The sequence below is a fragment of the Dromaius novaehollandiae genome, chromosome 3 (assembly GCF_036370855.1).
Source record: "Dromaius novaehollandiae isolate bDroNov1 chromosome 3, bDroNov1.hap1, whole genome shotgun sequence".
In the NCBI taxonomy this organism is placed as follows: Eukaryota; Metazoa; Chordata; class Aves; order Casuariiformes; family Dromaiidae; genus Dromaius; species Dromaius novaehollandiae.
Genome location: NC_088100.1, coordinates 23,361,102 through 23,388,443, shown reverse-complemented (window position 1 = coordinate 23,388,443; position 27,342 = coordinate 23,361,102). Strand labels below are relative to the sequence as shown.

Sequence of the window (27,342 nt, the reverse complement as noted above, 5' to 3'; positions counted from 1 at the left end):
TACAAATAATTTAATATCAGTTGTGGTTTACACACAAAGGAGGCTATTATCTTTTCTGTTAATGAAGCACAATGAACTGATTCAAAAGCAGTTCATGATATTCTATACCTATAGTATGAATATTAATCAAAATACATTGTTAGCATTGCATAACTGATTCTATTATTTGCCAAATTCCCTCAGATATTACATGTGTCTTTCTCTGAATTCAGATAAAACCCAATCAAAAATATTTTATTGATAATGCATTTACAGATACTCAAAAGGTTACATGTCTAAAGTAATAATTTACCGTGGTCTACAAATTGTCTGATTGGAAAGGGCATATTTTAACTAATGCAAAATTTAAAATGTAATAAAGAGTATACTCTATTTTTCTCAAAAAATTTAATTGCAGAGTTATTTACAGGAGATGAACATAAACAATACATAAACCAATTGAAAGAGGCAGCTTCATAAAAGAGCCATGGGGCAAAATAGTGAAGCACATTTCCTTACAATCAGCTGGAGGTGAGCAGAGAACCATGAAAAAAGAATAACTCAAGAATAAAACAATTCTCAAATATGTCTTCAAAGTAACGAATAACATTCTGGTAAAGAAGATATTACTGAGAAGCGAGAAATTATTGTAGCAATGAAACAACATACTGTACATTCAATTCAGGTATCCTGCATGCTACTAAATAGAATTTATCAAAAGAACCATAAAAGCATGAGAAAGAGAATTACATAAAATAGTTTAATTCTAGTGAAGTGTAGCTTTGTACAGATGGTGAATATTTGGCACTCAGTTCATCCTCATTGTTGATATGATTTCTTATGTATATATATATTTATATATATTTATATATACTTTTAATGATAACTACACAGCTAATTTCCTGGTTCTAACATTCCTTGAAATTCTACAGGAGGCATTTAATTTAGTCCTTAGGCCACACTTGAATATTTTGGCATGTCACATGGTAAATGAAAGTATGAGTTTTGTCTCTGCACAGAAAATCCTGCACAGTCATAGTGGCTTTTCTTCAGGAAAGAACAGTTCTAGAGCAGTATAAGTCAGACTACTTGAAAGGGAAAATCTGTTTATTCAGAAAATTAAGTGGACTAAAGAATACATACATGCCGAGCCCTTTTAAAATGAGATGGCCATACTATTAAACCTCCAAAATGTAAATCAAAGCATGGATATGAGCATGTGAATTCCACAGGTAATTATAAGTAAAGCTAATAATTCTTTGTGAAGACTGTAGTCAGAGACATGAACCTACCAAAGAAAACTCTGTTCAACTGTGACCTACTTGAAAGGAAGCAATATACCCTACAAAACAATTATGCACCAGCTAATTCTCACAATAAGTCCTTTCTACCTCAATGGGACTTGCTGAGTCAGACATTGATCTGAATTATATTGGTCCACATCTGACATTTTGCTCTGACTTCAGTGAAGTTTCTCGGGGTTGATTTAATATAACTGAGATCAGAACTTAGCCCAAAGCTCTACAATAATTCATCTCACAAACGTGAATTTTTTATGACAGTTCAGCTTTAAGAATGGGAATGCTGATGTGTTGAATGAAAGAAGAATAAGGGAAGGAGATGAAGAATTCTCACTAACTGGCTGTATTGGTGATAATAACCATGTCTTCAAATAAACCTCCCATTCATTTCATGCTTAGTGAAAATATTGGTGTTTTTTATTAAAGAAGTAAAGAATCCTCTCAACAAAATCAACTTAAAAAAATAGCTACTTGGCCCTAATGAAAGAGAGCCCTAAATCGCCAGCTGATGAAAACTGTTTGCTCAGTTAACTTCTGTGTAGACATACTGATCTACATTACCTAGGAGTCTGACTGCAAAAGCCCAATTCTGTTTTAGCAATGAACAGTAATGGGAGAAACACGCTTATGTGGGAAGGTGGAACTGTGAACATGCAGTCTTTCCCTACGATCATTATTTATGAAATGCAATACATGGTTAATAAGAAGGGTTCTGGAAGATGCTTTTTAGATATAATGAGTGCATGGCCTCTTGCAGCCATTAGAATTTTATTTCGTTAAGAGGAGCTGAATCAGCCTAAATATTCTGGCTAAATTCTCTTTGGGCAAGTTTCCATTTCAATTTCAGTTTTATACTTGCTGTCCTGAACAGCCTATTATGCAGTTAAACAGCTGCAGCATTACACCATCGAGGTGACTGCATTTCAGAGATAAGTTGAACAATTTTTGGGTATACAGAGGGCTTAATTCTTTCTTGGAGTCTATGTGTGCATACAAGTATGCCACAAAACAGCTGTTCCCAAAACATTGTCCCTGGAGGTGAACACGAATAGTGGCAGCTGGGCCATGGCACTGCCTTCAGCAGTTCACCTGACAAACTCGCTGGTGCTGTGGCTATGCTGCGGGAAAGTGGCACGGTCTACACGAACGCATGAGGGTTGGCTGTGGTTCCTGGATCCAACTGTCCGGGAACCATTACACTGAAAAATATGTATATATATGCATATGTCTTCCTTCTATCATCTACAGTACAAAACGGCTGCCTCTAATCTGCCCCTCTCGACAGCACCGAGAGAGGTTTCCCCTTGCTCTTTCATACAAGAACCCTTAGGGTTAGCGCTGCATCTCAGTAAAGAGCAATTGCCCAAACCACGGCATGAACCTTCAGCCCAAGTGCTGCGCTCCGCTTTGCCACCCGTCTTAGCTCGCCTGCAGCCCATGAAGGGGCGAGGAGAGGGCACTGGGCAGGTAGGTGCCCCGGGGAGGCCGCTTTTGCAGCACATGCTGGAGAAGCAAGGGGTATCCTGGTGAGGGGGAGACTTGCCGAGGTCTCCGATGGAGAAGGCTCTGGCTCCAGGCATCCGGAGCCTCCATGCCCGGCCCCGGCAAGAGCTCTCCTGCCTCTCCCCGCGCTGCCCTCCCAGTGATGCTCCTTCACCATAGCCACCCTTGCCATCCTCGTGGACACACAGGGGCAAAGTGTATTCTGGAAACGCAATCTGACACTTTTCTTTAGTTGTCTAAATTCCGGAGGGGCAACACTAAGCGTTGCCGGTGCATGGGCTGCCGCGGGGTGAGCGCTTCCCCACGCCAGCCGGAGCCTGGCCTCGGGTTTGCCTGCCAGCTAATAAAGTGCTTTGAGATCCTTCTGGATGAAAGGCACTATATGAATGTAAGTGTTGACCTGCCGTACACCGGGAAGCACTCGCCGGGTGTTGCAGCACTGCTGATACTCCTCGCCTGCGCCGCAGTTTGCCAGTGATGCCACTCCACCGTAACCTGCCCTGGGAGCAGTGCAGGGTGCCACCGCCTCGCACCGAAGCTCTCAGTGTGATACTTGGGCGCCAGCTTCACAAGGTTTCATAGCTTTTCGGCATGCGCCACCTGGCAGCTGGCACTAACGGACCAAATTCAGCCCCAAATCAGCCTGCAGGGACTGGCACTAGATGGGTCAGGCTCCGGCGCATCCCTGCCACCAGCGCCAGCGCCGCGGCGCCCATGAGGAGGCTGAAGCAGCCGGCTGGCCACCGCGGCTTGACACGCATGGCTCCGGCGGGCGCCGCGGACCAGGCGGGATGGGGACAGGACCAGCTGGGGGCAAGAGCCGGCGGAGGAGCACCGCTCGCGCGGGGCCCCAGCGGGTCGCTTGCGGCACTGGATCGCTTAGTCGTAAATCCTTTCCCTTTCGAGACCACCGAATGATTCCCTCGCTTTCCAGTATAAGCAGTGCTAAGGAAGTAAAAACTAGAGCAGTAATGTACTGATACAGCAGGAGACAGGCTTATTTTAAAACAAATAATTTGCATCGTATGAAATGATTTGTGTATATGAAATCCACACCCCTTCCTATGCACACTTTAATTCTGTCCTAACTCAGCTCACTCAGATCTAACAAGCGACAAGGTTTAAGCGTGAACCAAAACATAATTTTTTTGGTATTAAACTGTACAACGATATTGGTCTCTGCACCCTGCCAAAGGCCATTCCCATCAGGTCAACAAGAAATAATAAAACACTTCATAACATACTTCACCAATTTACAATGAATTTCAAATCTAAAAAAAATATACAAAGCAAAAATAAGTATGGCAAATATCAAAGATGTTACCAGTCAGGTTTTTTTCTTTATTGAAATTTTCATAATTCTGTTTACTATACTTGTGTTTTACAGGCAATGAGGAAATGAACAGAAGCTTTCTTGAATTTTCATCCTTTAAAATAAATTTTAGTCCAATTAGTATTCGATTAAATAGGAGAATATTTTGTTATATCCAGCTGTTCTGTGTAGATGTACAGCATGAAGTCTTTAAATAAAAAGCATTTCACTTTCTATCTTTATGTTTATTTATGTTCCTCCTGCATTGGTTTTGTAATTGAATTTTATTTTTATGATATGGGGTCAGATTACAATGGATCTGTTCATGTGTTTATTAAGATACCATGTGCTGTGTTTCTTATGTCAGGAACTAAAGTGATTTGACTTTGATTTATTTGTAACACAAGTATGATAAACATAATGTTGTTTTTCTAAACTAGCCGGATGTACAATATGTAGATAGAAATGACTTATTTGCCTTTAACGATAGAATGTTACCTGTACAAGAATTTAATAATATATTGCACTTCAAAATGTAACATGCACAGATAACATATTACCAGATTTTTCATTAGGCATCTAGTTTACTTTTGATTCTTCTTTTTTTGGAGTAAAGGTGGAACAAGCAGGAATCATAGCTATCCAAAAACTTATACTGACCATTTTCGAATTATGGCATGGGAAATGTAAAATAAAGAGTTGGTGTCATTCATGCAGGCCTACTTTAGCCTGAGAACATCCAAAGAATTGTAAAATATCAAAAATCTATCAAAATATAATGCTAAAATTAAAGATTTTTGCGGACTGCTCCAAGTCAGCGTTACATAAACTGGGATCTAAGCTTATCGGCTGTAATCTGTTTCTCTTTACAATTTGTCTTTACAAAGTCTGAATACTGGCAGGATCAAATACAGCTTGTCTTAACCACATGACCTGTCACGGCAGGTGGGGGTTTTCAAGCAAGTGAGTCAAGTGTGATTTCTCCTAGAAGTATACAGGGAAATTAAATAAAACGCATCAGCTGCCATAAATAAATAAATAAATAAATAAATAAATATGTAGGGGTGTGTGTGTGTGTGTGTGTGTGTGTGTGTGTGTGTGTGTGCGCGCGCGTGTGCGTGTGTGTGTGTGTGTGCGCGCGCGTGTGCGTGTGTGTGTGTGTGTGTGTGTCTATGTGTCTATGTGTCTATGTGTCTATGTGTCTATTTTAAACTTCCAAAATCGAGGAAAGACACTGGCTTTAGTTTTATGTGGATATTTCTAATAAGCAGCTCCACTTTAAATAAGATATCACTTTTCAAGACTAAAGACGCCAATGTCTGCAAATACATTTGTATTTAAAATAGTACAACAAATATAGGAAGTAGCATCAATATTGTACACTACCCAGGATTCAGCTCTTTCCTTAATAGGAAATGCCTTGAAAACACCAGGGATGGGAAATATAATGTTTTCATTTATAGAAGAATATTTCAGGGATTTTTTTTTCTCTTTTTTTTTGCATTTTTGAAGGATATACATTCGTCTTGGTTTTTGCTTCCAAATATAGTTTAAGGCTATTTGGTAAAATATATACCAGATATCAGGCTCAATTTACAGGGTTTTCTCCTCACAGAAACTTCTCAAAACTTCATCTCTAAAGATTCATATCTTGAAGCTAAACATGCTTTGTCAGCTATGCTCCAAAGACAGAACTCATGCTTAACACTACACACTGTAGAAAAAAGAGAAGGAAAAAGAAAAAAAAACCCCTCAGATTCAAAGCAATGTCAGATCTGCATAACCTATGATACTTCACATTTTCACTCATCTGTCAGGCTGCAGGGTGCATGGGACACATTTAAAGTGCTCGTCAGGTGAAGAACCAAAGTGCTAGAGTATAATTAAATAGCTGTTCTGCCTATGGCTAAGTACATTGCATTTGTTAAAGCAGGTAAACAGGAGATGCATCAGTTGGGACTGTCTGTCTCCCTGTGTTGACATGGTTTTGACCTAAAGGAGTATTCAGAACCTTGGAATTGGGGTCTGTGAGTTACTTATCTTATTGCGTCTTCACCTGAAGACTTCTAAGTGCAGGGATGCTCAGTTGCCTCTGGAAGGTAGGTGAAGTGGAATAATTCTATCTTAATTTATTTTAAATTAAAGCCTCTTGACTGTGGTAATTACCACTTTTCTCTTCTGATAATGAGAGGCTTAGAAATACATTATTTTCCTTATATTCCATGTCTGGAAATCACTTATCTCTTGAGTCATGTTTTTTATGTCTGAAGCAAGCAAGAAGCTTATTCTTGCTATAACTGATACTGCATAGAAAAATAGTTCTAAAAAAAATACAACTGTAAACCACAGTTCACCTTTACCTTAACATAACCATTTAAACTTAGATATACTTACCACTCACATTCATATTTCTTAAACTGGTTACAACATCACAACTGGCATTTTAAACAAGCAAGATTTTTTTCTCAAGGATACCCTGGAAACTCAATTGATATAACATTTTGAAGAGTTTGAAATATTACATGTACTGTAGCTCTTGAAATAAAAGAGAGAAGGTTTATAAAATAAATGTTAACACATAAAAGAACCATTAAAAATGCAATGAGTGTTCCAAAGGAGTAAGTATAACTTTTCTTTACACATCTTGCTACAGAAGATCTAACTTTTTAAGGCTTCCATTTTCCTTTCACCCATCACTCAAGTCCTCTTGCATTATAATTTTGCTTAGGTTTCAGAATGTCATTATACTGCTAGCAGCAAACGTTTCTCACCGGGCATTCCCAACATCACCAGACTTGCATGCTTCTTGGTTTCTGATGACCTTTGGAGTTTTAGTGGCTGGATATCCCTGTTCATCTCCAGAAACTTGACATGACATGAGAGGCCGAATGTTATTTTGCAGTAACAAAGATGAGTAGAGTGGCAGAGCACATGGGCAAATATTTTAGCTGGGTTCAAGGAAAAGAAACTGGAGGTCAGAGAGATAAATGGGTTCTTTCTTTCCTGCTCTTTACATTTGTAGCACCTTCTACTTGGATTAGCTAATGCCTCTAGTGAATGGTGAGATGCACCCATTTATAGTTTGTTATTCTTATCCCTAATTATCACACATTTTATAAAAATATAAATAACAAAAAAGTAAGCTGGGTTCCATCTCAAGAGGTGTTTCTTGTTGTCCTCTGAGAATATATTGGATAAGTCAGGTCTCAACAAGCCCTATCCATTGTAGCTGATTGTAAGTCAGACAATAAATACAAAAGAAGTTGTTCTTGCAATGAGCTCAGCAAATTCTGAGGAAATCAAAAGCATTCCACTGTGCTTATGGCACAAAGAACACAACAGCAAGGGCATATTTAGTGGAGAGAATGAGACAAAAATTACCAGGTAAGTGACAAACTGTACAAGCATTTTGTTTAAAAAAGAAACTCTGCAGCATTCTGTCTTTAAAGCCGGGTTTGAGCCTCTGGGATATAGATCTCAATGCTGTCTGCACGCTCTGTGGCTGAATTCTGCCGGAAAGAGGCTGCTCTCTTAGCAGCCATTAGCCGTCTTCTAGCTTCTTGTCGCTGTCTGTCGGGTAGGTCCAGAGATTTTTCTCTTGTGATAGGGAATTTTCCTTTTGGGGGCTTCTTTGGTACAGGAGGAGGAACCTTTCTTTCTTCCTGCAATAGGGCATTGAAATTGAAAAGTGAACCGCGTGTGGAAAATACCATCTGCAGAATGTGCAAATTAAAGATGTGAAAAACACTGGTTACATACACCAGGCATGCTCAACTTGCACTCTAAAATCAGCTGATTAATGGATTACATGAATCACCATCCATTCTAGGACGCTGATGAAAACCTGTTATTTCAGCAATTACAGATTCAGTTTGACTGTATTTCTGCAGTCCCATGCTTTACAAAGACTACTACACTTCCTTTTACTCTCTTTGCAGGTACCCTACACATGCAATCTGTGTACCTCACTTTCATATGAATCCATTTAATTTTAGCTGACACATTATTACATTCATTATGAACAGAAACGCAGACTGGCTTGCCAATAAGGACTCAGCACATCTGTGTGGTCTGATCAAGTGAAAAGACTGTCTAAGATTAGCAGGACAGGATTTTTAATTAAATTAATCATACTGAATTTAGTCTCAGCTGGATATGAGATAGCAGCTGTGTATACTTGTCTATTAGTTTAGTCTCCTCCCTGAATTGCTAAATGGAAACAGGCAAACACCAACCAGAGAGAGGGGCTGTTTTTTCTACTTGTCAGCCTAGACTATTTTTAAGAAAATCATATTGAAGAATTATCAGACTATAAGGTGAGAGTCAATATATTAGGGTACCAAACAAGCTGTAAATGACTTCTGCAAGTTTTGAATTGAGAATCGTTCTGAAGTATGAAATTGGTATTTTCCTCCATTTCCTCCAATCCAGAGATTGTGAAATATCACATAAGGACCTTAAGAAGATTTCTAGGATCACAGAATTATGTAATAAATTAGGCTGGAAAGGACCTCCGGAGGTGATCTGATATAACCTCCCATTCAAAGCAGGGCCCACTTGAAATTAGGTCCAAATTCGAAGTGAAAGCAGGTTGTTTGAAGTCATACTTAATACTTGACTGAGTATCTCCAAAGATGGAGATTCCACAACTTCACCTTTACTATCACATACCTTTCTGCCAGTGAACTTTCTAAAGTGACAGAAATAGTCAGGATTATGGGGTGCTAGTTGGGGAAAATACAGTTAATCTGACCCACTACAGGTTATAAATGTTTAAAAAAAACCCTGAAGGACCTACGGCTTGCAGAATTTTTATTGTTTTGCGGTTTTTTTTGAAAGTAATTCTGAATCTACTAGCAAAATACCTTAGCTAAGACTAGACGAAAAAGTTATATGACAACATAGTTCTACATTCTCTACTTCTCAACGGCAACAGTGCAGCAGCCTAAGATGAAACACATTTACTGTTCTCCATGAGAGTCAGCTCTTCCAGTCATTATTTTCTGTTTGCTATTTTCAGCCAAGAACATAAGGGTTCTATTCCCTTTGTCCCATTCCTCCTCCCCTTTTTTTCTGCTTTTCTTTATTTTCCTCTTGGGAACATTGCTGTTCCTGTCATTATAATAATTTCTTACTTCTAGTTGTCACCAGTCAGCAAGAGCTGCAAACTCACCATCCGCCAACCAGTTGGCTGAAAATTAAAATCTAAGAGGAGAATGAAGGAATGAAAGAGTTGTCAAGATGCCTCCTAATTCCTCCCAAATCAGACAAGTATCCACCTGAGGCCAACAATACTGACTCAGAGTAAACACTGTCTCCATTTTACTGATACAACAATCGGCAAGGACAGTGGGATAATTAAGGGAAAGCATGCAGCTCTAGGAAGGGGAAAGGCAGTTACAGAATTACACTGATTTGTGGACATTTTTCCACAACCTGTGTTGCAAGTGTCACGGCCAGGGTGTTTCCTGGGCTGTGGAGCTGCAGCTCAGAGATGCAGGCAGGGTGCTGTCAGAAGGGTGCCAGACAGAAGTACTCCTTGTCCCACAGACTTTCACAGGCCAAGCTTTTGTTTGAGCTATCCAATGTTTTGTCACATGTTTTTTTTCTTATTCTTGTTCTAGTATCAGTTATCTCTTACAGGCAGGATTAAAAACTTAGTGCCCAGCCTTAAGCTGCCCCAAATGTGGCAGCATGCTGGAGTTGACCTTGGTTGAATTCTCATGCTATTCTTCTCAATGTGAATTAATCAGAAAAGATTTCACTTCTGGCCCTTATAATTTGAACCCAAATAATTTGAAAAAAAGTGGTTAGGGAGCACACTGACAAGACTTAGTAAAATCCACTTCATTTGCTATATAGTTCAATTCAGCCTTGTTAAAGGGAAGAAAATACCCTTACATCTGATGAAGGATTGCGTATTGCCAGTTAGGTACTTTCTATCTTTGGGTTGGAAAGCTATCGTGTTTTACTATTGGATTTAACACAAGAAGACCACAGAACTACAAATGGAAAGTAAATGGTACTGTCCATGGTCTGCTTACCTTCCTTTCAGGTGATTCTATTATTTTCCATTCATTGAGTTTCAACTGGTGCAGTTCATCGAACTTCATGCTGACATCTTCAATTGAGAGCTGCAATAAGTCCCAGAATCCTGCTAGGTCCTGGGAAGTTGGTCTCGGCATGGCACTCGGGTCCTGCCACGTACACAAAGGAGAAAATATGAATAGACCATGAGACTTTAAACAATGTGCTTTGAGGCAGGAAAGGAATTGCAGCAGATTAGAGTGCTGCACCATGTGTTTTACAGCTGGGAGCTGTGACTGGAAACTTTTGCCTCCTACACAGCCCAAATATAAATGAGTTAGATGTCATATGCTAGCCTTTCTGAGTCCTTGCAGCATGGGAAGTTCCTTAACACCACATGCTGGGCTGACCTGCATTTCTAAAATGTAGCAAGCTGGCAGCCTATGTCTGCTGATTATTATGGGGAAGGGGAATGTGCTTTGTATTCTAGCCAGTGTGAAGTCTTTCTGGTTAAAAATTACATATGGGATAGCTGAGTAGAAGAAGAAATAACGCTATAAAGTACTTGGCAGTTTATGCCAAATTCAATGTTTATATTGTCTTGGGTTTTCAAATTTGTGTGTAAAGGTAAAGTTTTAATTACAGAATGCTGGATTTTTGTCTTCCATGGGGTCAAATGGTGCTCAGGAGCCGGACAGGTACTATCCCCAGATATTGCAATTAGGTGGCACTATGTGCAAAAGATTTCATGGAGCAAATATTAATGGTAGCAATCTAGGAAAACTACCCTTCATTTGTCTATTAACCTGCACAGCACAAATTACATCAAGAGAGCATTATACAGACTCTTAACCCTTTGTGTTGTAGACATCAGTTCTAGTTCAAGAACATAGATTTGTCACTTTAATGAAATATCCCATCTGTGAAGACGATGGGAAAAGGTTTCTTCCCTTCCAGGGCAGGAAGAAATAGTTAAGGCGGTCTGTGCAATGGAGCTGGGAGAGATGGAGTTGAACCCACTCAGGCCAACAAGATCTCCCCTTCCTGAGCAACAGCTGTAATGGTTAGTTTATTATATAACAAATGAACACTGAAGCAAGGTTCTGTGCCCCATATTTTAGGACTTTAGGGGACAAAGGATTTTAGATAGTGAACCCAACCCCACATAAATCTGAGAGAGAGGCAAGTCAGTATTTCTGCTGATTTCCTCCCTTGAATTCCACATTCCTAGGTGTCTTACACTAGGAATTGCTACTTAAGAACATAACTTGGGTTTGCAAATGCCACTGTGGGAGCCGACTGCCTGAACTTAGGCATGACAACATACAGTGTCAGCCATGTATAATTCCTTTGCCTATTCCTTTGGGAATCTAGGCCAAGAACAACAGCCTAAAAGCCTATCTACTTGGAAGTCCTACTTTGCTAGAAGAAAGTTTCATGTTCGTAGGGACCTTTTGGGACTTAACAGAACTTCCCATGTAGATTGGAACAAACATCTGGGAAACATGATAAAACTCCAGACTACTATTCACTGAAATTTGCCATTTACAGCCATTTACAGCCTATGTCAGTGGCATTAGTTACCCTACAAAGGTCAGTATCTTGGGCTTCTAGAACTGACTCCCTCTTTGAAATTTGTCAGGAGACACTCACAGCAATATATCTTGTATTGCAATCTGTTCTCTCCAGCCTGGTATCATCAGTCCCTCTCCCCAGTTTCCTCTAAAGATGCCACTCATTGAAATGCCATTCCCTTCTGAATCAAGGGTAATTGCTCTTCTGTACCTTTGCGCTCCCCGCTCTGCTATTCCCTGTTTCAGGATAGCACAGCTCCAGCTCAGCTGCTGCATGAGGCATGTGTCCTACGTTATCTGGACACAAGAGGGCTGCCTCCTGCTGCTATCGCTTAGGGATTGATAGACCACAGTCACACTGCTAAACACTAGTGAAAATGATTACTATTAAAGCTAGATAAGTTTTGAAAAGATTGGCTTAAATCAGGTTCTCTTCAGAATCTGCTCATTTATTTGGAATTCAGCTTTGCAGCCCTCCTTCTGAAGGAGGGATTTTGCCTAAAGCAAAATCAGAAAGTACCTAGCTGACACTCACGTTGCTCTCTTTTTGCCTACAACCATGACATATTGAGTGATGATCTCACACGAGCTGAGCAGGATCTGTGCTGACTAGAGTATGGAGGAGGACACTTCAAAGAAAAAACAGGGTGTTACAAGAGGTAATGTGAAAAATTCAGGAGGGAGTAGTTATTAACCAGTGATGTTTTTTTCTAGCAGTTCATGGGGGCACTGTACTGTAGGAGATACCAGGCCAGATTTTCAGAAAAACTTCTTTGAAGCTGACAATGTTCTGAATTTACCCTGACTGAGAGTCTTTTGTAAGAGATCTAAACCAAGAGCATAATCAAATGTGCTGCTTAAAGTTCCCATAACCCTTTTCAAAAGTCTGTGGGTGATAGGTGAATTCCCTGGTTAAATTCCAATCTGAGTAGCTACATCCATCTTCCTGAACCGTTGCTGCATTTTGAATTGGCTGAAGGAGACACCATTATTTTCTGTCCTATATTTATCTTTATTCTTGCTGAATACTGTTAGAGAAGCACTGCATTGTACCCCTATGCATGTTTTCCAGTAGGAGAATGCAGTAACTGGTTGATAGCTGGCCGAGTTCCCACCAAGTACAGAGATGTTGTGTTAGGAGCATATGGATTGCCTGCTGTAGATATGTGTTTAGTGAATATTTAGCAACAAACCCTGTCATTAAGCACAAAAAGAAAAGCCACAAAACATGAATGAGCTAAAAGCCTCGTTCTGCAGTTGCTGCTTTCTGTAGCTTCTGTTGCTGGTTTAACATTAATGAGGCTGAAGAATATTCAGAGCCTAAATTGTAAGAATGGGATAAAGCTTCTGTTAAGGAGTTCAAAGGTTTATTAAACAAATAAGGATGAGAGAAATAAAATCTTGCCAGTTCTTTGGTCATCTTGCCTGCAAAGGTGTGGATTTGTCCCTTGTGTTCCTATTGCCTTCACTGTAATGAATCGTTCTAAACAGCCGATGGCCATGCTGAGAGGGAGCTGTGCTTGTTATTACAGTAATGCTCTCAAACACAAGTGCTGGACCCACTTGAGGATAAATGAAGTGGAATGGAGGCTGGGCGCTCCAAAGCTCAGTTTGCATAGCTTAATCAGTCAGCTAATGGAGGCCACTTTGAAATTTGTGGTAACTTTTACACATTAATGAAGATTTCTTTCTTTCATCACCAAACAAATAAATGATAGTATACGTGATATATTTGATATTACAAACATGGTCATCTCCTGCTTGCCGGACTTTGTGTATTTCTTCAGTCCTTCTGTCATTGTTATAAAAATTCTTGCTCTGACAAAGCCTTTGAAGTAGATAATTGAATTCTTTCTTAATGAGGACCATATATCTTATCATTTCCTATCAGAAGCTAGGACATTTTTGGCATGACTTTCTCAGTAATATTTGATTACAATTTGAGATGCTTAACTTCATAGATGAAATGGAACAAATCAGTCTCTACAGAATGAATATTTTGCTTTAAAAAGTCATGTAGCAAATACAAATAAGGAAATGTATCTAACCAGACATATAGGTCATGTCTGCTGTTAGGCACGCAACAGAATTCAGCACTTTTAATATATGAGGTGTAGAGACAGTCAAAAGATGAAAGTTATACTTCATCTTCAAGTCAGCCAAGGAAAGTAGATGTTCTATCACTAGCCTGAGTGAGAATTACATTCTTCTATTGATTAGTAACGTCTTGCCACAATTTTCCTGTCACTGAGGGCTGCTGTCATTTTAATGAAGATAACATTTGAATTGAATTAGTCTCTAATGAACTTCTAGAACAATAGCAGTAACTCTTACAAGTAATATACTGCATCTGTTCCTTTAGCCCTAGGATGCCTTATATATAATTGGCAATACAAATTATGAAACCCAGTTTTATGAACACTATGTATATTCCCATTTCCAAGATCAGTCCTATTTTCAGGTAGATAGAAAACTGGATCACGTATCATACTATTCTCCACTTACTGTAATTTGAGAAATTGCTCCAGTCTTACCAGAATGATAGTTGCTATTCCAGATTGTTACAAAAATAAGCCATAATATTATGCCTCAGAAAACTTACATTTGTTCTCTTATATTTTTTTCTTTAACCAATACAGCAAAAATGAAAAGACAAAATGCACCTAAACGGAACCCAAAAGTTTGCTTTAATAAAAATTGTACTAACACCATACTTAAAGATTAAGTTAAAGAAAAAGAGCAGTAAGACAAAAGTGGGACATGAAAATGACTTTTCAGATTTTTGGATACATTACACTTTTGTTGTTGCTGTTGACTTTGAACTAAAATGTTAATTTCTAAAATTTAAAGTTATTTTTTTGTGGACTACTTAAACTCTTCAAGAATGGCCAGAGATGGTGACTCACCAGATTTTGCTGACAAAGCCAATAAAATTGCTGGAATTTCTGAGACATGAGGAGCTGAGCACTTCCAACAGCACTTCGGATCTTACCTAGGACTGAGCACATAGACAGGTTATTACTAATGTGTGTAAATGCAAAATGCCAGCTGAAGAAAACACGTAGCTGAAATTACAGCTTATTTGATAAGAGAAGTAAATATCATTTATGCTTTTTGAGTTCATATATATAAAATAATTTTAAGGAAGCTAGAGATATTGGAAAGCTCTGTGGCACTTTATCCTTTGGCAATAGTAAATGATATATTAATAACTCAGCACAACAGCCTATCTTTGCTTAAGAAATTAGAAATATTCAAGGGCATATGTATAGCTAGCTGAAGTGGGCATCTATACATATATTTTTGAGAACAATCTTAAAGTCCAAAGTAAATGACCAAAAAAAAGCTTAGTGATAAGCATTATCATTCTGAATGTTTTCTTAGCAAATGCATTAATCCTGATCTGACAAAGAACTTAACTGCAAACAATTCAGTAGGTCTACCGACATCAAAAACTACTGAGTTATCACCAAACTTCACAGTCCACCAGTTTTCCTAGACTTAACTCCTGAGCACCATCAGGCACAACTAACAAAGATAACTTTACTCCACAGACGCCATACAGGAACATCATTTATCATGTTCCTATAAGATTATCATTTTATTTTTCAGATGGTATCATAAACCTATTTATAGAAAAATTCTGTTTTTATAAAGTCCTAAATTACCATTGGACAATATTCTGTTAACATCATCAATACTTTATTTATCTGAATCCATAAAGATATTTTCTACATGCATTATGGAAACACAACAAAAGAAAAAATAAAGGAAATTGGACCTAGATTTGATCATGTAAACTGAAAATTGTTGAAATACTCTTGTCCTGAGAACCAGGTAGGCCCTTCAAGGTAGAATCCTGTTGTCTCTGAAGTCAAAGGGGGCTTTCAATGTACCTTGCATAAAATCTTCTGGTTCTGCAATCACAAATGACTTCACTCAGTTGTGTGGGTGATCCCTGGATGAATTCTCTTTATCCTATCTGTACTGGGATTAAGGTTAATATGTTAAACTATAGCAAATAGTGCTCCTACCATAATGATGATCTCCTTAGAGGATTCATGTCTTTGAGACATGTCTTGGCACCCCCACTGGGAGCTGCAGGTCATCTACTCTGGAAAAATGCATAAAGACCTAAGCACAGGAGCTGCAGCACAGTGGGACACAAGCATGTGCTCCAGGACTTTGCCCAGTCATGATCAACCAGCATGGTCTGTTGGGCTTTCTCCTCTGTCATTGTTACTTGCCATTTCCAGTGTGCATAAGCGATGGGGAACGGGAGCAAATTCTTTTTACTTGACTGCTTCCAAGAGTCAACAGTCTAATCAAAATTTCTGTATGCCTGCTGTATAGCTAATGAAAACAAATAGTCAGTTCACCCATGGTGAGCAGTTTATTTTGATTGAGATGAATTTCTTTCTGGAGATGCCTATTTCTTTCTATTGACTAGAGAGCTTAAGAGGACTGGTTAGAAAACTAACTCCTCCTAGACACTCACATTTGCTGAGATAAATACCATACTTTGGTAGGTAGCAATGTATGTTCCTAGATCAAATTACACATCCTTCCCTATGCTGAAAAAGCAACATCTAAAAAGCAGTATAGGCTGGGGTTTCAATGGAAGACTGAGTTTCTCCTGAGTATTCCCAGATCTTTAAATAGTGTTTGTGGGCAAAGCTGGAAGGAGATGCAGGTGTAGGGGTGGGACAGGAATTCTGACATCTTTCAGACTCAAACAGCCTCATAATTTGAGGAAACCAAATTGATAATTCAAACAGCACCCAAAGGGTGGAATGAAGCTATAATATTACAGGAAAACTTCACTGCAACATGTGATATAACAAACATTAAACTCCAGCAAGGCTCAACATTTTGCTGTTTTTAGAATAAGAGGTGACTGGATGGCATGTGAAAAAATATTTTGCTAATAGGCATTATGCTTTCATTTTGCATTATCTAGACCTGTGAGACCTCTGCCTAACCACAAGAAGCAAGAAATAATTCGGAAGTTTTAGGCTCCAGGTCTGTGAAAACATACATGTTTCTCTAACTTTAAATGCACGTGTAAATTTGTAAAGCTGTGGTTCTCAAACTCTATTACATTTTCTGTTAGACAAACAGTTTACAGCTGCACCACAACACTAAACTAAACAGTACTATACATAATTCATCAGTCCCTTGTGGCACCCATTTGTGAAAGGGTTAAGTGGTTCAGGGCTGCATGAATAATTCACTGGAGTTTTGTTTTTGTTTTGTCAGTCAAGTGAAGTAAAACATTTTAATTGGTTATGACCAAAACCCTCACTTTCCTCTATGAAGTTTTTGGCATATGAAAAGCAACGTTTTGGGTGTTAGAAAACCAACAAACACACAAAAACCTGAACAAAAAGGAAATGTTTCATTTGATATGAAACAAATTGCGTTAATTTGTTTTTCAGTATTTTTTAATAAACATGAAGACAAACAAGCTTGGGTTCTCCTTCCCTTTGATGCTCTGTAGCTCAGGACATAAGACAAACTCCAGATGTAGGGTCAGAATTCCTTCCTTGCCAAGATGAGGAATTTTGCTATAGGAGGTCTCCCTGATATCTTCTTGCTGAAACTATTCAACACTATATTCAACTATTTACTGAGCAGAAAGAGAATGAGATAGGCTGATGAACCATAGGCCAATGGTTAGAGTGCTCATCTGACAAGGAATAAATTTTAGTTTTAGTTTCCTCCATCTAATTGTACAGCTCACAGCTGAAATGCGTAGTCTGAGAAAAGGACATCCTGCCTGGCCCAGGCACCCCTTCCAAAATAAGCATTTGTTTGATCTTCATTATCCTGAAGGATCATGTTAACAAGCACCTATGATTTAAAGTTCAGGCAGACCAGACAAGATTTAGGCACTGGCAGTGCAGCATTTTAGTGTGATACACGTGCACAGTGGTGCCATGCTACTCACGTGCATCACCAAGTGGAGTTATACGCCGAAGATGCCTCACCAGAAATTATGGAAGCAACCTGGTGCTGGGTGACTCCTGTGTCTTTTGAAGAAGCACAGAGGTTCTCCATCCCACCTGAGCAGAAGACCCCCAGATTGAAAGGTGTGCCTGTGATTCCTCTCACAGACATCACTGGAGATGTCTGAAGTTGTCAGCTTGGATCAAGTTGCTCAGGCCCTTATTCCACTCAAATTTTGGAAATCCCCAAGGACAGACAAACCACAGCCTCTCAGGGTAGCCTGTTCCAGTGTCTGACCACCCTCATGCTGAGGATTTTTTTTCTTCTGTCCAGCTGGCATTTCCCTTGCTGCAACTTGTGCCTGTTACCTCTTGTCCTTTCAGTGTGAACCTCTTAGAAGACTCTGGCTCCACCTTCTTGGTATTCACTCACTAGTCAGTGGCAAACCATAATTAGATCCCCTGTTAGCATCTTCTTCCCCAGGCGAAATGAACCTTGTTCCCACAGTGCTAGTGTACATATGGCAATTTTAAATAACTTGCAGAACTAGGGCCCGGTTGCCAGGAATATTAGGTACAATGAAGCATAGAGTAGTTCTTAAAAATGGCTCTAATAGTAGTGAATACACACATATAATTACAGGCCTACCATTTACTAAAGATCTCCCAACTCTATTTCCATTTCAATAAGTAAATCAGACTTAATAAAACATAGATGATAGAATCTCTCATATTCATGCCACTCTGCTTTACTGTAATTAAATTAAAGTATTAAAACACTTCAATTCATAATCTTTAGCACACTATTAATAGACAACCAAAGCCTTGTTATTAATTTCATGCATTGGGGAATTGTTCTGATGAGTGCAGATTGATTATCTCCATGAAAGAATGATGAATGTTAGAGACTGGAGAGATTGAGATGTTTGGTAATGCCTAGAAGATTTTGCTTGTAAATAAATGATGATAAAATCAACCAATTCACAAAAATATATATAAATTCCATATAATTCATCTTTCCCCTTACCCCCCATTAAGATAATGCTATCTTTACTTGAAAGTCAGGAAAGAGTGACACAACTGTAATTCTGCTCCCTGAAGCATATGAAACATTCAGTTTTTGTTGTGTGGACCTGTATGGCTTCTCCTCTGAAGACATACAAAACTTAGACCATGACTTCAGTAGAAGCAGGCTCAGGATTTATTCTCTGGTTCAAGATTGTGCAAGTTCCTTGTAACAACATGCACAGTTAATGCAATGGCATTTTCCCTGCAATAAGCATATAATAAGATCAGAAATTATAGGTATATATGTTCTACTGCTTGAGAAGTACTACAAAATCATTCAACTGAATATGGCTTTATATCGCAGAGACAGAAGGGGAAAAATTAGATCTATGTTGAGGAAATCAAGATCATAATCCGATGCTGTAACTCTATTTTTGACAGGTTAAAAGCTTTGTTCACTTGTGCCACTACTATACTAGAGATGAGAAACCGCTAAGAATCAATCTGTGCTTGATCATTTTTGTTTTCCTGGCATTCATTACTGTTTATTTAACTGATGTGTGTGTATTAATGTTCATTCATCTTTAGCAATTTTTCATTTCATTTAATTCTAATTTTAAATTTTTATTTCATTCAATTATTTCACTTTTTCTGTAATTGTAAATAAATTGTTCCATACACAATACAGAAAACATATGCCTGGAAAAAGTCTTCAAGCTGTCATTTAGTTCATCCTCCTAACTCATACCAGGGCATGTAAACCAGCTATTTGTCTAATCTCTTAACCTCCTAAATTAGTAATCTTTGATCTGAAATATGTGCTTTTTTCACAAAACATAAGCATAATAATAAATGCATACTGTTTAGAGTGAGACAATATTTTTGGACAGCACAGCTACCTATTAGCAGTGTTCTATAATGCAAGTATAAAATGTGTCTATTTTTCAAGATAAACTGTACAGCCTTTGGAATGATATTGCTCAGACTATAAATATGAATGTTAATATGTCAATATACATCATACATATATTGTACATGCCAAGGATGTGATTTGGAAATGAAAGAATTTCAATAGAAGTCTGTGAGGACTTTTATAAGGCAGGATTTTATAAGGCATGGCATGATTTATAAAAAGAATGAAGCACAGTAGAGAGTCCTGATTGTACACCAAAACTTTTTAGCTTTTTTAAACTCCATATCAATTTTAAGATTTTAAACCTGCAGCTTTCAAGCTATCGAGATACATCCTAACGACAAATTTCCACAGTGTTAATCTTAGAGTCTGTAGGGCAATCACAACAGTAGGGCAATGGGATCCAAGTGAGATTCAAATGTGAACCAGCTGAGCCTCTATGTAGACTGACTTTTTATTTAAATGGAGCTGGGTCAAAAAGGAGCAAAGCTGAGCAAAACAATTCAAAGGCTAAGAGGGATTCTTAGATTCCACATTATGAGACTGTCTCTTATTGACTTTAGAAACTGTTTCAAGGAAATGAAGACATTCTCTAGTCATTTACAACACTCCAGATGTAAATTACAACAGTTCCTGGAGGACAGAGTTGTGAAAAACATAAGGAAAATTATGTAAGTGATAGAATAACCTGCATTTGGTCAACCACTTGAGAAAGCTTTTATGGATGACAAATTGATGAATATGCCAAAATAAATCAGTTATGAGTTTGTTTGTTTGTTTGTTTTTCCAAACTATGGAAGATTTAACTCTACCTTTTCTGTTACTGTTTGCATGTGTCATTAAATCCCTTGTAGCACATTGGAAATATCAGCCAGAGGTTTAGCAAGGAAAAGCCAGGCATCCATGAAATGAAGGGGTAGGGGGAGGGAAGGGTGATATTTTGTGCGCTCTCTCTAATGCCTTTTCTAAACTAGAGCTCACTTCACCTCAATAGGTGCAGCTATGCCAGCAGAGCTCTTAACAAAGATACCAGCAGAAGATACCAGCAAAACAATCCTTTTGCTGATATAGTTCATACTGGTCTTATACTCTGGTTCATACTCTATTCTAACAAAGGGAAATTTTTTGCAAGCATCGGTGTATATATACTGTTAGATTCTGACATGAGAGTAAAGTCTGTTTTCTGCTTGACTTGTATACTGAAATATTTCTTGAAAAAATGCATGACATTCAGGAGCCCATGATGTCCTCAGCTCCTTCTGCTTCTCTCTGCTAAATCTACAAGCTCTGGGCAGCAACTGATGCCCGCAGTCACCGTTCCTTTCTGGGCTGGGCTGCTCTCCTCCGTAGCGCTCACGGCACAGAGCACATCCTGGCAGAGCTCCCCAGCTGCACAGTCCTGGCCCTCTTTGTCTTCTGTAGCCTTGCGACAATCAAGAGCATTTTTCTTATCATCACCTACACATCTCTAATAGCCAAATACAATTTCCAGAGTGCAAAACTGAAACTCCAGCCTTTACCCTTGAGAAACACGTATCCTTGCCTGGAGGTACTCTGCTAGCATAAATGATCAGATGACTGGGAACAGCTACTGCCATATACATCCATACATCCATATATGTTATAATAAACATTGAGAAAGAACACAAATAACTGCCCACATAAACAATATATGAAATTTACAGAGACTCGACAATACAATTCATGGCCACTGACCAAATAAATACATTCTGCAAAAAGAAAGAGAGAGAGGTTATTTTTGTTGCAATGATTATTCCCTCCTTTTCAAAGATCTGATGAGTGAAGTTCTTAAAACAACATTATGGTAGAGAAGCTACAGTGAAAGAAAAAATCAATACAGCAATCAGACGGCTTTCTGTGATCTCAAGGCTATTGTGCTAACACACAAAATGAAATTGCTTTCTAAAATGCAGTTCTATTTTAACTCTTCCTATGATTCAAACGAAATATAAATGGTAGCATAAAGATGGCCTTCTCCTATGAGATGCAAAGCTATGTTTGTTCTAGAGGTATAATTAATACAACCTGGCTTAAAATAAAGGATTCAGCACTAACAATGACAGTCCAAATGAGCAAACTTTGCTGTGAAGTGTTTTGGGAATAGTAGCTCCTGCTGGAAAATGGGAAAACATATTCAGTTGCTTCTGGCTCAGGCATTTGAGAGTATTTTTTCAAGGAACTGCCAAATGCTTAAATATGTCAAAATACATTTCATGCTGGAGTATCATTAAACCTCAGTTCTTGTGGATACACACCTTTCAGCCACCATGGCTCAAATGGGGGATACAAAATGTGTCAAAGACTCAATATGAAAAAAAATATGCACACAGAAATCTTAAAATGCTGAGAAGCTCATTCCCTCCATAGAAATAATTCTTTGATAACTTCTTTTTTCCTGATGTAAATTATATTAAGTGATGGGATACTTTTTCAAAGATAATGCAATTTGGAAATGATCTGAGGAACATTTCTTGAAGTGGGACACATGAAATGGACAAGTGGAAGTCTGATCATTTTAGACAATCTTCTGAAGACAAAAATTTGATTTTGTTTGTGCTATATAGACCTATTTTATAATAATTCCACTAAGATATTAGGGAGGTACCAAACACAGGTAACAAACCTTTTGTGGTTAGTTTAAAAAGTGGATTGCAAGTCCCATTTTAGTTGTGTTTAAGTATATATAAAAGGGAACTGTTTTCTCTTTTTCTCTTACAGAGTAGAGTCACTCTGCAAATGCGGAAACATAAAATCCTCATATTTCCATTTTGTTTTCTCTCCGAAATTATTTTAGGTTAAAATGGTTTCTCTAGGTCCAAATAGTGAGAAAAATCATTGAAGGCCAATCTGTCTTCATGTCCTCTATACAATTGTCTGAAAGCTATTCTCCTACTTGCTGCTTCCCTGGGTGGTAAGGGGTTTTACACTATTTCTAGACTGCAAGAGCATAGCTGCACATGGGAGGAGGGAAGGTGGTTCTGCACCTATGAACTGGTAGTCATCTAAAGCCACCTTCTCCAAGTTTTACTAACATAATACAAAGTCAGCTTCCTATGCCAGAGAATAACTGTGTCTACAACAGAGGAAAGAGTGCTGACGTGAGAGTATTTCCACTGCTCATTTCATTGGATTGGAGATAAGATTAGAGCTGTGGGAGAGGAAAGGCCTGCAGAGAGAGAAGGTGGGAGAGGTCCTCCCATTGCCCAAGGACTCCTAATTGGCTTCCTAGAGAAATAGAGGAGCTAACTGGCTATGTATTTCCCCACTTTTCTCCCTAATAATTTTACTCTTGCCAAGGAGACTTAAGTCTTGCTCATTGGAGCATTGCTTCAGATCACAATCACTGGCATGCCCACATCAGTAAAAGGCTGCCTGGGAACCTGACACTTTGGGATACTTAATGATGGCAAAGAAATGTCAATATTCAGGAGTATAAAGATTTGGGGAATTGAAAAATAAGATTTATAAGGTATATAAGAAGTATTAAAAAATAACTATTATGAAAGAAGGCTGGGGAACCCTAACACATGCTAAGTGAAGCACAGTATTTTATTATAGGTACTTTAACAGCACCTAGGAGTGCATTAAATATTTCATAGTATCAATACAAAAAGAAAATTCTCAGCTCAAACTGTCATGATGATAATTATTACAAAACTCCAAACTCTGGAAAGCAATGGAGTTTGGAGGAAAAAAAAAAGCCTCATGTCCCCCATTCCACCCAAAACTCTATGTTTTTACTTGGAAAAGACTTGTGCCCAACATAGTGGAGAAATATGGCTGCAAAATGAAAATAATGAAGCAAAAATGTAGATGTTATTTCTCCCCAAAAGGTCAATGCAAGAAATAGAAATTGGCCTGTTAATCATCATGTAGGCCTAGCCCAAGATCTGAGGGTAGAACATAAACAAGAAGCCATTGAGGGGGAAGAAGACAATCAGGAAAAAATGTTCAGAGCTGTTGTGTGAGATTTGTGAAATGTAGGAAAAGATAGTAAAAAAACTTAATATGAACTAATTTGTGATCTGAGAAAACTGAGGTTGAGGAAATATTTCAGATCAATGGGGATTGAAATATTTCTAAAACTGACACTGAAGAACAAAGATAATTGACCTCAGAGGGAATCACAGCAAGCTGGCTACCGAGTGCTAGGACCACTTTGATATATTACTATCATTAGTGCTGGCTTGGATCTTGTTCCAAAATAGTCTACATTATTTTTCATTTTATCCCATCATTCCTTTCAAGGTGTCCACACAAAGCAAGAGAATAATAATGATTCTTGACAAAATTATAGTAAGAAAATGTAGACGAACTATCTAACACTTGACATGTCTGTGTAACTGCAAAAGTGCTTTAACTGCTATTTTTGCCTATTCCTTTCCATTACAACTATCCAAACCTTTCATGTTAGGCAGAAGTGCCTGTAAAGGAATGACAAAATTCTAAAAATAGTTGTTCCAAGTAGGAGGCAAATTCCTAGGATTTAGGAAGACAACCAAAAAATATTTACGCAGGACTGCCTAGTACACTCTGGCAAAGGATCAGGCACTAGAGTCAGAAGTTGGTGGGAATAATGTGTCAGAGATGGAGTTACAGCGCCATCTGAGCCATATTTAGCACCAGACTTTGATCCTGCGCTTGACTTTATACAGATGGCTCCTCAACTACTTCCGTTAAACCTCACTCTGGCAAAGGCCTGCTTGCACAATCTGTTACAGGAGAAGGGGGTCTTCTAGTGGTACTGCAAAACAAGTAAGGAAAAACTACAGACCACAACTTCACCCTAACAGATTTCCCATTTTAACAGATATCTATAAAGAAGATAGTGAAATGTTCTTACTTTCTTCAGAAAGATCATTTTCTTCTGCCTCTCTTTCCATTTCTTTACACCATCCTTCCATCCTCTTAGTTTCAGTATGTAGTAACTTCATAAACCAAGATCCGTCCCGTCGACAAGGCGACATTCGACCAGTTTCTACTGTCTCAATGGCTGGCTCTAGCCAGGGTTCTGGTGGTGGAAGATTGGAGGTGTCAACCGGGGTCCTATAATCTTCTCTGTAACTGAAGAGTCCCTGTGTCCGTACAGTTCTCACTGCGCTGTATTGGGTAGGAGTGCTGGGCTCGGAGTGCTGCTGGAACGATGAGCCAAACTGAAGTCCCTTGTCCTCCATGGTTATGTGTCCTGGAAAGCCCTCGAGTTCTAGGTCAGCCTGCACAGCTGCTGTTACACTGTTTGAGCGCTTAAACCGTCCATGTCTTGGTGGTGAGGGAAGGAAGAAAAGAGATTAAAAAATATAAATACATATGTGATTATGTAGGGGCACAGAATAATGCTTTAGTGAATGAATTCTGGTTTTCCCCTTGAACTTCAGGCTAGGTTTTTTTCCCTGTGCTTATTTGACTAAAATAAGACAGTGAGTAACAACAGAGGGGAAAAAAACAAATGCATGGGGTTATAGTGGCATTATTGATTTGAGCAAAGATACAAAGGAAAATCATTTAAATTATCTCTTGAAGCAAATATTGATTTGTTCTCATACTATAAAATACTGTGTATCATTGCTAAATGAAATGGAAATAACTATCAGGACTGCAGAGTTATATCTCTTGATGGAGGACTATTATGTACACATATAAAAAAATTCAAATATTAAAGATCATAATCAGATGAAATCTGAAAATCTTTTAAGTTAAGACTGTTGCGAATTCTTTAATAAAAGAAAAAGAAAAATAGCAGCACCAGTTTTAAGATGGTTTTTCTTCCTGCTTCATAGAATGACGATTAAGTGTTGATTTTCTATCGCGATATGCAACTGAATAATGACATATATGACATAATGACAATAATGACATAATGAAAGAAAAGCTTTATGTTAAAAAGTTATATAGAGAGACAAAGATTGTTCATGAAATCTTTTCACATCTAGGCTTATTGGTTCAAATCACTGCTAGACAATGGTGGTAAAAAGCAATTAGCAGCTAGATACTGTCAGTTAGCTACTGTGAAATGAGATAACAGTCCCAGTCCAGTATTCAATGGGCAGATTCTGCCAGGGATAACTGGTAGGTTAGTACATTGGCCAGCAGTTTTATCAGAGTCGATAAGGGCTGGCCAAGTGTAAAAGCTCATCCTATGTTAGGATGAAGGTACCCTGGCTTACATCCTATTCTTTATATCCTCCTGCAAGAACTGCAGAAGCCTGTCAGTACAAGGGGTCCTATAGAAGGAAACATATTCCAATATATAGCTCCTTGCGTTTGTTTTATAAATAATGAAATGATATTATTAATCCATTTAAAACTTTCACTTTCTTCCCTCTAATTAAAATCTGGAAATCTGACTAAATATTAAGGGACCACTAAATAATCTCCACAAATTTTACCAAATCAACAGCATGCATATAACAAATTTGACTTTGTGAATTATTTGGAGGCAGCACTTGCAAGATGTTTGTTATTAATTCTTTCTATAAACATGCTTTGTTTTATGAAAGACTGCAAATTTTTGTATGTGCTTGAATTACCGTTTTTCATCTTCCACTTGCACTCCAACGGAGTGGTACTCCCGTAGACCTCTGCTCTCAGTATCTGAATCAGTTGCTGTTTCCACCTAATGCAACACAAAAGATATATCTGCAGAGTGAGCACTGACAACTCAGCATTATTTCTACCTGCACTTATTTAAATTAATTATATATTTCCTGTCTTACTGCTAAGAAGCACCTAACGCAGTAAAATAAAGTAAGTAAGTATTCAGGCTGATATTGTTTTGGTGCTGTGTTTTATAAAGCTTTGCACAACTACTTCTGTTCTGCTATGTAATTCCCTATTTCAACTCTAAGCAATGCAATTACTCAGTTCAGTGGAAGCAGGAAGTAAGCTTGGCTTGGAAAGTTCTTTTCTTAGAAATAGGAATCCACAGGATAACCCCTGTTATATTATTATAAAACATTCTCATTATAGCCCATGATTTACAAAATAAAATAAAAACTCAAGTAGCCCCATAAACTTGCAAGTGATAAAAAGAAATGTTGCAATGAAATTTTATCAGCAACTGCGCTGACAAATATAGACCATTTAAATGACATGAAGAACACAGCAGAATGCCATATCTCACCTTTTTTAATAACATGGTCCTGAAAATGCTATATCAAGCAAATAATTTATGCATTTTTATAGTATTCCCATCGGAAATACGCTTGCCAAAATACATTTACAGTGGAGTTTTCTTCATAACTGAGACCACATCTCTACCACACATTTCTGTAGGATTTTATCTAACACTCCCCATCACCATACTGCCCCCAGGTCTTTGACACAGATGTAATGAATGTTGCAAAGTATGCACATGATGTTGAATCAAAGGAGAATTAGGGAAAAAAGCAGTAGCACATACTTTCCTGTTGAATGATAGTTTCACTGTTAAATAAAAAAATGTATTGTTATCAGCAACCAGTTTCTCAAGATGCATAGTCCATGAGTGCATTCAAAGAGTATATCTTACGATGAAGATGAGACAACTCTTCCCCTTGCAGCAGCCACAGGCAGCACACTTGTACCCTGCTCTTTGTCCTGGCCCTCTGGAATGAGCCCAACAACCTTCACGGCTCTCTCCTAGCTGCGCAGTTCCAATCCCACCAGCTTCTGGAAGGGTGCGGAGAGAAGGGGGAAGCAGGGTGGGAAGTGAATGTACATGTGGACTGCATTTTTTGAATAAGCCAGTTACTGGTAACTTCTTTCAGTCTTCAAGCAG

The 27,342-nt window shown here is 38.4% G+C and overlaps 1 protein-coding gene across 4 annotated transcripts in view; it reads right to left on the bottom strand.

The window, feature by feature from the left end:
* Positions 1–207: 207 nt before the first annotated feature.
* The window catches only part of DLGAP2 (DLG associated protein 2), a 467,574-nt gene continuing 440,439 nt past the window's right edge, over positions 208–27,342 (bottom strand). For all 4 annotated transcript variants that reach the window (XM_064508530.1, XM_064508531.1, XM_064508532.1 and 1 more), the window contains 5 exons: positions 26,114–26,199; positions 24,430–24,845; positions 14,603–14,694; positions 10,140–10,292; positions 208–7,757 (listed from right to left, as the gene is read on the bottom strand). In XM_064508530.1, coding sequence (XP_064364600.1) covers positions 7,539–7,757; positions 10,140–10,292; positions 14,603–14,694; positions 24,430–24,845; positions 26,114–26,199 — 966 coding nt within the window. In that variant the 3' untranslated portion in view covers positions 208–7,538. The remainder of the gene's footprint in view (positions 7,758–10,139; positions 10,293–14,602; positions 14,695–24,429; positions 24,846–26,113; positions 26,200–27,342) is intronic.